Source organism: Bactrocera oleae, chromosome 2 (genome assembly GCF_042242935.1).
Source record: "Bactrocera oleae isolate idBacOlea1 chromosome 2, idBacOlea1, whole genome shotgun sequence".
NCBI classification, from domain to species: Eukaryota; Metazoa; Arthropoda; class Insecta; order Diptera; family Tephritidae; genus Bactrocera; species Bactrocera oleae.
The window spans coordinates 45872805-45884787 of NC_091536.1; the positions used below are offsets into that span (position 1 = coordinate 45872805).

General features: G+C 39.0%; 2 protein-coding genes across 4 annotated transcripts; both read right to left on the minus strand.

The window, feature by feature from the left end:
- Positions 1-654: 654 nt before the first annotated feature.
- LOC106625022 (cylicin-2) lies at positions 655-3303 on the minus strand. Of its 3 annotated transcripts, none has more exons than XM_036368437.2 (7): positions 3206-3303; positions 3014-3136; positions 2808-2947; positions 2505-2758; positions 2049-2405; positions 882-1995; positions 655-818 (listed from the first exon to the last, which is right to left on the minus strand). In XM_036368437.2, the coding sequence occupies exons 3-7, from the start codon at positions 2849-2851 to the stop codon at positions 725-727; spliced, it is 1863 nt and encodes a 620-aa protein (XP_036224330.2). In that variant the 5' UTR covers positions 2852-2947; positions 3014-3136; positions 3206-3303; the 3' UTR covers positions 655-724. The 3 variants fall into 3 exon arrangements, with proteins under 3 accessions (XP_036224330.2, XP_036224329.2, XP_014100299.2); XM_036368436.2 differs by having other exon boundaries at positions 2049-2408; XM_014244824.3 differs by having other exon boundaries at positions 2049-2411; positions 3206-3301.
- A 6992-nt stretch (positions 3304-10295) lies between these two features.
- Positions 10296-11659, minus strand: LOC138858974 (citron rho-interacting kinase-like). The gene is made up of 2 exons (XM_070113043.1): positions 11366-11659; positions 10296-11297 (listed from the first exon to the last, which is right to left on the minus strand). Exons 1-2 carry the CDS (start codon positions 11657-11659, stop codon positions 10296-10298), a joined length of 1296 nt encoding a protein of 431 aa, XP_069969144.1.
- Positions 11660-11983: the final 324 nt, after the last annotated feature.

Genomic DNA, 11983 nt, shown 5'->3' on the forward strand with positions numbered 1-11983 from the left:
AGACCTTGGTCTAAACTTCATATCCCTAATATAATGAATTCCGATCCTCTGGTTGAAGTTTTCATATCAACTCGACATAATAAATTTAGCCTCTTCGGTTACTTTATATCACATAAATATATCTCATTTTATGATGATTTTAATACAATTTTAGATGACGCGAAATTAAATATAACAATTCAACTAAGTGACCTTCAATATAAGTCAAGAAGGTACCAATTTTGATTGTAATTCATTCACTATTCCTTTGAATAATGGATGCTGAATTGGTTTTGATTTTTGAAGTTACAATAATATAAAATGTACAGGAACGCCCGAACTTAGCCTTCCCTTACTTGTTTTAAACTATATTTATTTATCGATTCGGTTTGCGTCCCGAGTTGAAATGGACCAGTCCGAGACAAATGGCATGTAGTAAACTTTATACCGATAAGTGAAATATAGAATAAATCATTACTATGCTACCCTGCTCTAGTCCCAATTTTCCCATATTTCAAATGATAATCAACAGACCTCTACATTTCAAAATTATTTTGATATTGGTTACATTTAATGCTAGCCTTTTTTGTTACCTATAACCTACTTATATAGTCATTCTAAATTAGTTAAATACTTAACATTCATTAAATAATTAAAAATCAAATGCCAACCGTATTTAAAAATATATATTGTAACCTAGGTCACTAATAATTTATTTATATAAAATATTGTTTATAGAGGTACTCTAACATATGTGAGAACAAATAGTAGATGGAGCGGGGCAGTAAATAGCACTGCAGTCACATGAACATTGAAGGCAACAACTCCTTTGCCTTTCACTGAAAAAAATAATAAAAAGTAAATCTATACTCTGTATACTGTAAATTTGTTTCAAAACTAACCAAAGTTCACGTTGTTCCATATGGGCACGAAGTATATCACACGGCTTGATTTCATCGCAACGGCTTGAAATCGCAATTCCGTATCCGATGCCAAAACGAGCTCTACGCCATCTGCCTGAACGAGATTTCCTTTTTATTATATTTCCATGTCTTTCATTAATGCGATCTTTACTATCTTTGGTGCGTTGTTTAAGTCCGTGCTTGACTACTTTCTTTCGGCTCCCTCCTTCCAGAAGTGTGTTTGAACTATACCCATGTTTTCCAATTTGTGTCATACGGACAGGCATTACACCATGTCCTTTACGAACTTTAGTACGTAAATCAGATATAACGGGTAAATCAACAACGCCTTTTCTTTTAAGAGTATTGCCTTTACGATCGGTATCATAATCATTTGTAGGGCTGGAATACCGATCATCTTTATGCCCGCCATCTTTACTACCTTTCATTTGATTATCGCGATATCTGTTACCTCTCCTTCCGATGTTGTCAGGATCTTTGTTATGTAGTCGAATATACTTTCTACCTTTTTCTTGATGATTACCTTCTCTGAAACCCTTCTTGTCAGAGTGATAGTCTTTTGAACTGTTAAACCAATCAAGCTCATGATCACCTTTTTTGATTTCTTTACTTTCGTCGTGATCGCGACTATTTTTTGATGTTTTTTGAATGTCTTTGTCATACCGTTCACCTTTTTGGCGGTCATCTTTGCTTTTATTGCCATGATAATTCCGATCTCTGCTCCATTTACCTTCATCTCTAGAAACGCCGTCTCGCATTTTCTCATCATCCCGATCTTTAATACTTGTTCTATATTCATTACTGTCTCTTTGCTTATTCTTCCCTCTTTTAATACCAAGTTTATTTTCTTCATCACCATCATGTTTTTGACTCTTGCTTTCATCTAATTTTCTTATATTACGAGAACTATAATAATCACTATCTTCTTCTTCTCTTTTTTTTGTAATTTTGTTGAATTTTTTCTTGCTTATTTTATCATCTATCGATTCACCGTCTTTTCTATCACTGTCACCATTAACACCAGACTTTTTTCTTTGAGATATTTTTTTATCAGCACTTCGTTTATCGCCATCCTCAGCTTTTTTACCTTTGCCTATTTTTATAAATAAATTACCTCATCATCATCACCATTATTGGGACCTTTACCTTTTTTTCCCTTACTATCGCCGTAATAGTCGCCATCTTCTTCCTTTCCTCTACCCTTGTCTCGCCTTCTAGTACCATCACTATTATCATAATACTCTCTACCCTTCCCTTTTCGTTCTTTGCCATGTTTTTCACCTTCTTGATCTTGCCCTTTTTTTTTTCTATCGCGTTTTGTATCAAAAGTTTCAAAACTTTTTCGAAGTTTACCCTTTTCGCCATTATTTCTCACTCCAGCATCCCTTCCCCTTTTTTCTGAGATGTTGTCATCCTTTCTTTCTCTATCTTTACCATATTTCCGCCTAGTTACACCTAAGGTTGATAAACTTGAATCAGTGTGTAAAGATTTACATTTCCCATCTTCTCCTGGCACATAAAAAAAGAAATTTCATTTCATTAATTTTCCTCAATTATAAAAATATACATATATGTTATTGTAAATTATGAAATTATGCTAACCAAGGGATGACCGGTGTATTCTGATATTAACGCTGTTTCCACCATCGAAAATTGTATACTTCTCTCGGCTCTTTTGCCGATTGAAATCTCTAAACACTTTTCTGCAAATTTTTTTCAACAGGGAATAGGTGTGATCACTTACTACAGAATTTATACAACAGGGACGACAATGACAATTTTGGTATTGAACGTGGCAATTATTTTGACTTTTACTATTACATCCATCATAAAAGTAATCCTTGCAACTGCTTGTGCTGTAAATAAACTAAATTTTATTGGTTGCGCTACAATATTTTGCATTACCTGGATTGTGGAAGGTTATTGGTGGTGTTTAAATCAAAAACCATTTTACAGGATAGCACATTTTATCCGATCCGAAATTTTGTTTTAACCAGGTTATTCAAAGAATAACATTTAAAATTTTTAAAAACATTTATGACAACCTGAAAGTAATAACAGGTTCTTTCAATGAATCGTTGAGTGAATTTATATTAACAAAGTTTATTAACTTTCATTATTGTTGTTACATCTTCCAATTTTTGTATCTGGTTCTAAAGATATTCGCGAGTTCTTGGTTGTGTGGTGTGCAAATTTTCATTCACACTTGACAAGTGCAAGTCCCACATGACATGCTGTGGAAGTATAAAAATATAAATAAATTGACTACGTTTGCTTTTAAGTCTAAAAAAAGAAATTGTTACTTCCAAATATCACTCAAATAAATAGCCTATTGTATTCATGTAACCGCATAAAAGTCATCTAACAATTTTATTATGCGAATTTATAATTAATGCGAATTTTTAATGTGTGAAAAAATATATATTTCACTAATGGCGAATTGACAAATGCAACTGACTACTTTTTCTGCAAAGGACGATAAGGTTCAGTCGAAGATAATATCGGTATATGCGAGTAAGGCTATGTGTCAACCCATTGTAATTTTATACCGTACCATTGACATGTTAAATGTTCTGTATGTATTATAAAAAGACATACGAATTACCTTCGGAAACTTTCTTGCCAAATAATCAATAGTACAAAATTTTATTTTTTATGCTGCTAAAAGTTCTCTTAAATTTTAATTGGTTTTGTTGGAGCGTTCAACGTCGGCGTGCAAAAGAACCAAAGTGTAAAATCCATACTATATTTCCATCGATCGACCGAGTAACGAACTCCGATATGCTCCTGTTAGCAATTCATTAGCGAATGATTTATATTAATAGTTGTTCATATGTATATACCACGTTGAAAGAACTATCTTTCAAGAAATCGAATGAATGGCTAATTTTTGTATTGGCCTACAAAGGGTTCGATTGGCAGTTCGAAGATTCACCACTCTAACATGGTCGTCTCGTCCAAGCACGGTTGATTCAACTCGACCTAGTCTCCAGCGTTGCGGTGGCAGATTGTCGTCATTTATGATCACTAAAGCACCCTCGATGAGATCAGGTAAAGGTGTTGTCCATTTAGTACGGGCTGGCAGTTCATTAACGTAGTCTGCCGACCAGCGCCGCCAAAAACTTTGCTTGATGACAGTGTTTGTGTTGTAGCGATCAAGATGTGAGACAGTCTTCAGCTCTAGTGAACGCTCAGAAAAGTCACGCAATGAATCACCGACCAAAAAATGTCCACCTGTCAGTTCCCCAAACTCATTAGGATGTGATGACATTGAGCATAGTGGACGTGAATTAAGAATAGCTTCTACTTCTACAGCAACAGTGTTTAGATCTTCAAATGTTAACTTAGTGTTTGCCAATGTGCGATTTAAAACAACTCTTGCGCTCTATACCGCAGCTTCCCAGAGGCCGCCGAAGTAAGGTGCCCTGGGTGGAATGAAATGAAAATTAATAAAATCAGAGGAACAATATTTATAGATTTCAATCAAAAACAGCTAAGTTGGTAGCTGGTTTTCCTCGAAATCAAAGATATGTGTTTATCGGTCCACAAAAGCCGATTCCGCAACATTCAAATGGGCGTTGAGGGGTAAAGCGTGTAGCTGGTAGTGGGCCCATTAGCGAACACCATGCACGCAGGAACAAACGATGCGACGAGCAACATCTCTAAGGCGACCAATATCTTTGGGTCTGCGTGAAAATTGCGTAAATGTAGGTATTGAACGTATTTTAATACAAATTTAGAATCACTGGGTAGTAGAATCGGGGGCTTCTGAGAGTTTGGTAGGTCTGCATTATCTAGACGCCCACTAACATTCACGAGTTAAAAACTAGTTACGTTATCTAGTAATGGAGTGAGAAACTTCAAATTACTTTTAATAGCTTGGGTTTTTCGAAGAAATTTAATGTTGTTTGAAAAATGTTGTTGCTGAATATTGAAGATAACGCAACATTATGAGCGTCGTCAGACATCGTAGCTGTACCTACTACCAGTTGAGCTTCCATACTACTCTGGACTGGAATCCAGGGGTTGGCACATTGTCCATCAGTCCAGCTAATCCCCATACCCCCGAGATCCCTAATGTACGAGTACATCGCGTCCCACACAAACACCCCGACCTATTAGAAAGGTTCCTCTGGTGCAAAAATGCATTCAGGGGCCCATGTCCCGTAAACAAAAAACTTAGACTCGAACAACATTTGAAGTCTGGGTTACCCTCAACAAACCTAATGTCCCGGTTGTACACATAAATCACCCGACTGTTAGGACTATTGTCCCGTCATCTCTGATTCCCACCATATTGCGGCTCCATAAGTGGCACAAGCCACAAATAGACCACGATATATGGTGCGAATAGCATGCCGTCCAAGGCCCCAATCACTCCTCAAGAGCGTCAAGAACATATTTGTTGACATTCGCCTTAACAGCACCCTGAACGTCTATCCGACCACCCAATCATTCAATGAAGGGACAGGTACCTCTTGTGCTTGAGGTACCTGAACCTCTTCCCTAGGAAAGAACTTCTAAAAAGACCCGCAGATCCTATAGACCTGACATTACGGATCATTCCTATTCTCCCCTACAAAATTCCTCCACTCCTCTTCTTTAACTTTAACCAAAATATACTTGTATTCCCTAATTGCACAACTAAATTCATACCTTAGCTTGGATAGCCTGTCAGAATTGGACCGTCGAGCGGGTTGAAACTTTCGCCTCAATCGCCTAACAGTCCTCCTCTTCGAGGGTGCATACTGGTTCCAGTCGATACCAGAAGTACACCATCGCCGCAATGGACTCTCATACCGTAAAGGGGGGGGGGGGGGGGGGGGTTGGGAATTTGGTAACCATAATTTGGATCAAATTATGATCACTCAATCCACACCCTTCTTTAACTTCCCATCTAGCGACGAGCGCCCTATCTACTGTCTGATTAATTAGCGTCACGTCAATGTCAATCACGCCCCTAGGCCTATCAATTGTGTACCATTCACTGGGCTCATTCACAATGTGGAGGTTTTTAGCCACCATCCATTCACTTAATGCCTCGCCTTGACTGTGGCTTTGTTATCCACACGTATGCCGGGATATCTTACTAAACCACATCGATGGTCGTCGTCGAGGCATTCGCATCCAGCCCTAGGATAAATGAGCTACTACTCGCAAGTAGTAGCCTTCTTGACCGCACCTTCAACAGACATCTGATTTGGCCCTACACTCAGGCACTCTGTGATCAAAACCCATAAACCGGAAGCAGCCAGAAACGGGGCTATCCGGTCGCACCCGGAAGGAGAACCACTTAATGTAGCCTCAAAAAGGGCGGGCATCATTTTTTCCGCACCCTCCAGGACAACATTGGTGCTACCATCAGAGCCTACCTTCCAGGAACGACTGACCATCTTTACGTCAGACCTCTGGGACGCCGGGCTAAAGTCCTGAAGGTTCAGCCGGTGTTTTTCCATAATTTCCATGAATTCTTCATGGGAGATCTTCGTATGAACCCCATGTACAACAACCCGAGGACCCAACTTCCGGTTGACACTCACGTCCAACCCCAGCTCCCCGAATTTTGCGTTAGTCGCCACGCGTTTTAAAACTTGTTTGTCTTTGTAGTCTAGTGATCCGTTCCATTTGCTATGAGTTAATGTGCCCAACGATTCTACCGAACTGAATATAGCTGATGCTTTGTCAATCAAACTACGCCATTGTTGATAGTTTGATTTATCGGCTGGTTACAGCGATAATAGCGAGACAATCTCTTTCAAAATAATCAGAGTGGGATTATCGAAGCGTTCCCTGAGTCTGTCTATAGCCTCCGGATAGTTTTCGCTGGTTACCTGGAAGGCTCCAACGGTTCCCATATCTAAACCCTTAAAACTGGACAATAAATAATTAAATCGTTCTATTTTTGAAAGTCTAGGTTCACGAGCGATAAGTTGAGTGAAAGATGCAATAAAATGTTTGTGTTCTGCATAATTTCCGCTAAAGGTAGGCAGCGACAACCTTGGCAAGTGTGATGGCATGGAAACAGCAGTTGGAACTGTTGTCTCGGCGTAGCTAACTGTAAGGTTCCCTTCCTCCCCAAGTTGTGCTTGAATGCAAAGTTTGGCTGTGACATAGCTATTCTCTAAGTTTGCGGGACCTGTGTCTGATAGATCCGAACCTTCAAAATCCAAGCTGGATTGAGAGTGCTTGCTTGAAGTAGACTCTTTTAATCCCGATCCGATCCGTTTATACTACTACTCCTGGGTGCTCTTGAAATTGATTGCATTAAATTTATTGGAATGGTAAAGGCAATTTTGTTTACAAAAACTTTTATATGGGGAGTGGGCGGAGTTGCCACCCGATTTCAACTATTTTCACACTGTAGGTAGAGGTTCTAAAGACATTTGCTTCCAGTGAATTTTTTATTATAGCATTAGCGGCTTAGGAGATATGCACATTAAACCTATTAGGGGCGGGACCACGCCCACTTAAAAAAAAAATTTTAACTGCAGTGGTCCGATTACGCCCATTTGCAATACCAACCGCCTCACGGTACCAAGAAATATGTCTACCAAGTTTCATAAAGGTATCTCAATTTTTACTTAAGTTAGAGCTTGCACGGACGGACGGACGGACCGACGGACGGACAGACAGTCACCCGGATTTCAACTCGTCTCTTCATCCTGATTATTTATATATATATAACCCTATATCTAACTCGATTAGTTTTAGGTGATAAAAACAACCGTTAGGTGAACATAACTATTATACTCTGTAGCAACAGGTTGCGAGAGTATAACAAGGAGACAAATAAAGGAGAGAAGAGCAGGTTTTGACGGCATTACGGGACACCGTAAATTACAAAAAAAAACACCTAACTGATCTTAATAACTGAGCGGCAGTTCGGTATACATACATATATGGATGTAACATAATAACTGAAAAAATCAAAAATCAGTATCGGAATTTTGCTTAGTTTGTGTCTTCAAACATGACGTTACAAATTTCTAAAAAAAAAATTTAATATTTTACTAAGTCAAGTATTACGCACTTTTCCAGCGATTTCATTGTATTACATACTTGCAAATTCTCTAGCGGTACCCCTTGGGCTATAAAGTAACAAGCAGGATCGCATATTATACCTAAGCAAAGACGGAAGAGAGAAAATAAAAGATAAATAGCAAAAATTATATAATACTATGCATTTATGTATATACACATACTTATGCCCTTAAACACAAACCATCTTTCTCGCGCGACGTACATATTGTAACGGATTCCTCGATAAATCGTCTACCTGTAACTCACTCTTGAGTTCGATCTTTCTTATCTTTACTTTTATTTCCAAAAACTTAACACTTATTTATCGATATTCGAGTTTACAACTTATTGCTTATAGCTTAATTGATTTTTACACGACAACACTCTAATCAGAACTGTGTCTGCTGCACAATCCGGCAGCCCTTATATAGTAAATTTTTGCCTTGTCGTATTTAGCTTTCATCTTATCGCTCATAATTTTGGTGCGCTGTCTCACCATAGCATGTATATCCCTCATCTCGTCTTCTAGGATGCTATTGAATTCCTTAGTATTCCTTCCTCCGTTGGCGTTAACTCCAAATTTAAATCAATCGGTAGTCGAAGATCATTACCAAAAATTACCCTTGCTGGAGTCTGCCCCGTTGTTTTATGTACAGCAGACCGATAAGCCATCAGGAACAAGGATATATGGGTATCCCAATCTTTTAGATACTTGTCCACAACTTTCCTCAAATGTTCTTCCAAAGTCCGATTGAATCGTTCTACTATGCCATCGAACTGCGGATGTAGTGCAGTTCTACGGGTTTTCCGGATACCCAGCTTCTGGCATATCTCGTGTATTAGAGCTGATTCAAAATTTCTTCCTTGGTCAGAATGTAATTCTATTGGAACACTATATCTCGATACCCAATTGTTGATGAATACATCCGCTACTGTTCCTGCCTCTTGGTTAAGAATTGCGTATACCTCTGGCCATTTGCTGAAATAGTCCATGACTACCAAAACACTACTAATTTACTGATAGGAAATGGACCAGCTATATCCATGGCTACTCGCTTAAACGGCGCACCTGAATTGTACTGCTTCATCTGAACATGACTCCTGGACCGCGGCCCTTTAGCAGCTATGCACTCCACACAACTGGCGATCCGCTCCATAACTGACTAGCTATCCGCTGGAAAACCTCTTCCAAGTTCTTAAGATGTTCATCGAAGCTTTTACCCAACACGATGATATCGTCGAGGTATACCAAACAGGTCTTCCAGTGTAATCCTTTTAATACCTGCTCCATAAGTCTCCCAAAGTAACAGGAGCATTACATAATCCAAAGGGAATTACGGTAAATTGCCATAGACCATCTCCAACGCTGAAAGCCGTCTTTTCTTTGTCTTCTTCGTTCACCTCCACTTGCCAATAACCACTTTTTAAATCAAGTGTTGAGAACCATTTTGTGCCTGATAACGGGTCCAGTGTGTCATCGATTCTAGGTAGTGGATAACTGTCTTTCTTCGTTACATCATTCAACCTTCTATAGTATACACAAAATCTCATGTTACCATCTTTCTTCTTCACAAGTACTACGGGTGAGCTCCGCGGACTCTTTGATGGTTTGATTACGCCGCTTTCGCTCATTTCACGCATGGTCTGGCTTACAACATCACGTTTTGCTAAAGGAACGCTCCGAGGAGCCTGGCGGATTGGTCTTGTATCACCTGTGTTAATAATATGTTTTCCAACTTTGGTTCTTCCTGGTTTGGGTTCGTCTTTACCAAATATGAATGAGTATCTGAGAAGAAGTTGTTTAGCCGTAGTTTGATAGTTTGCCTCTAGTTCCTCGATCCATGCGTTAATTTCGCTCGATATGTCGTTTTCGCCCATGGAATCTTCTTCAAGACCTATTTCGCAATTTATCACGGCCTCAATCTCTTGACACTGCCCTATTATAGCTCCTTTGGAGAGTTTGATTGGTAACTTGCACTCATTAAGTACTCTCACTGGAACACTTGTATCTTGTGTTGTCATAGCCAGGGTTTTGCCTATAAGTAAGTTTGGTGTAGATTCTTTTGTGGCCTCAACAATACACCACTTGTTTGAACCATAGTCTCCATCTATTTCTACCCAAATAACTGCTTCTGATGTTGGTGGAATCTGCTGGCTCTCTGTTGTTATCACTCGTCTAACGTTGTACTTATTATCGTAACTGAGCATAAGTGGCACTTCCATATTTCTATAGGACATAATCCTGTTTTTCATGTCAATTTTAATTCCTTGATTCGCTAAAAAGTCTACTCCAATTATGACTTCGTCAATGATGTCTGCCACTATAAAATTGTGTAACACAAGGCAGCCCATGCCCTTTTCGGCTGGCTCGCTTTAGTTTAACGATTGGTTTGATTTGACATTTGCTTGATCTTCTTCAGCGTTGCGTTTACATCCAACGGGATTATTGGACTGGTTAAAGTTGCGTGCAATATGATCACTTTTTCCGCAGTTGAAGCATTTAAGCACACCATCATTTTTCTTATGCGCTTCCGTAGATTTTTCCAGTGCTTTCTGCATGTTGTTAATTTTTTCAAGTAATAGGTTCACCCAAGTGTGTTCCTCTATTTCTACTTTGTGAGCTTTAAATGTTTGATGGCAAAGCAGAGATGCAGTTTCTTGTGTCAGAGCATACGAAACGGTTTCTGCAAACGTCAATTTTGGACATGCTAATGCAGCGAAGCGTGTAGTGTTATCTCGTATTCCATTGACGAAAGTCGAAATTTTCGTGTCCTCGATGTATTCCACGGATTTATGTGCATAAGCTAAGTGAGCTAACCTCTCAATCTCTGTAGAAAACTCCTGCAGAGATTCATTGGCTTTCTGGCGGCGATTTCGCAACTCGATTTGAAAGATCTGCTTCCTGTGCTCACTACCATGCCGTCTTTCTAATGCACCCATCAACGTTTCATAACTACTCACCTCGCAGTTTGGAATGATCTGTAATATCTTCGCTGCAGATTCTTTTAATGCAACGAACAATGCAGCTACTTTATCTTCAGCGTTCCAATTATTTGAAGATGCCGTCTTTTCGAATTGAAGCTTAAAAACGTGTAGCGGAACAGTGCCATCAAAGGATGAAGGTTTTACCTTGGCAGAAGCTGACGAAATAATTGGCCGATTAAATTGTAGCTCACGGAGATGATCTCTCAATTCATCCACTTCAGTTTTAATTCTATCCCGCTCTTCCGAAGTCTGTGAGGACACTTCTGCTATTTGTGAAGTCACTTCCGATATCCGTGCATCCTGCTCTTTCAACTGTAAGGACACCTGTGCTGATATATGTGCATCTTGTGCTACGAACTGCTCTTCCAAATTCGTTGACAATCGCGTTTTCTAACTGCGACATTTATAGGGACATACGTGCATCCTGCTATTTAATTTGTGTCGATATTTGCATTGACATCTGAGATATACTTACGTGTATTCTGCTCTTTCCCCATCTGCGATATTGCAGCAAAAATCATGTTTATGTCCACCATCTTTGACGAGCATTGAGCCTCTTCCTTTTCTTCTATCTTTGTTGTCTCTTCCTCTAATTCCATGTAAAAGACATATTCCTCAACATTAATGTTTTCCGCCTCCATGGCCTCTCTCAACCGTGATTGTAATTCAGTTTTTAATCCATTTGTCTCAAAAGCACGTTTCTCTAGCTCCTTTTTCAGTTGTGAAATCTTCAGATCGTTAAACTTGGCCATTTCCAAATAATTATCTCCTTGGGAATTTCTCGATAAATCGTCTACCTGTAACTCACTCTTGAGTTCGATCACTGGATTGTGAACTTAAAGTCCCAATTTAATAGCTATACACTTATCTTTACTTTTATTTCCAACAACTTAAAACTTATTGCTCGATATTAGAGTTTACAACTTATTGCTTATAGGTTAATTGCTTTTTACGGCAACACTCTAATTAGAACTGTGTCTGCTGCACAATCCGGCAGCCCTTATATAGTAAATTTTTAACAAAAGTTCGCTACTAGAACATTCTGGCAACTACGAATTCGCTGTCTAGTTGCTCCT

Excerpts from the sequence above, each read along its gene's own strand:
- LOC106625022 (XM_014244824.3), bottom strand. The coding sequence starts at position 2,851 with ATGGTTTTTGATTTAAACACCACCAATAACCTTCCACAATCCAG. Across the intron at positions 2,759-2,807 it reads AATAACCTTCCACAATCCAG|CACAAGCAGTTGCAAGGATT; the intron begins GTAATGCAAAAT and ends GTTTATTTACAG. Across the intron at positions 1,996-2,048 it reads CGATAGTAAGGGAAAAAAAG|GCAAAGGTAAAAAAGCTGAG; the intron begins GTAAAGGTCCCA and ends TTATAAAAATAG.
- LOC138858974 (XM_070113043.1), bottom strand. The coding sequence starts at position 11,659 with ATGGCCAAGTTTAACGATCTGAAGATTTCACAACTGAAAAAGGAGCTA. Across the intron at positions 11,298-11,365 it reads CACGTAAGTATATCTCAGAT|AAAACGCGATTGTCAACGAA; the intron begins GTCAATGCAAAT and ends TGTCGCAGTTAG.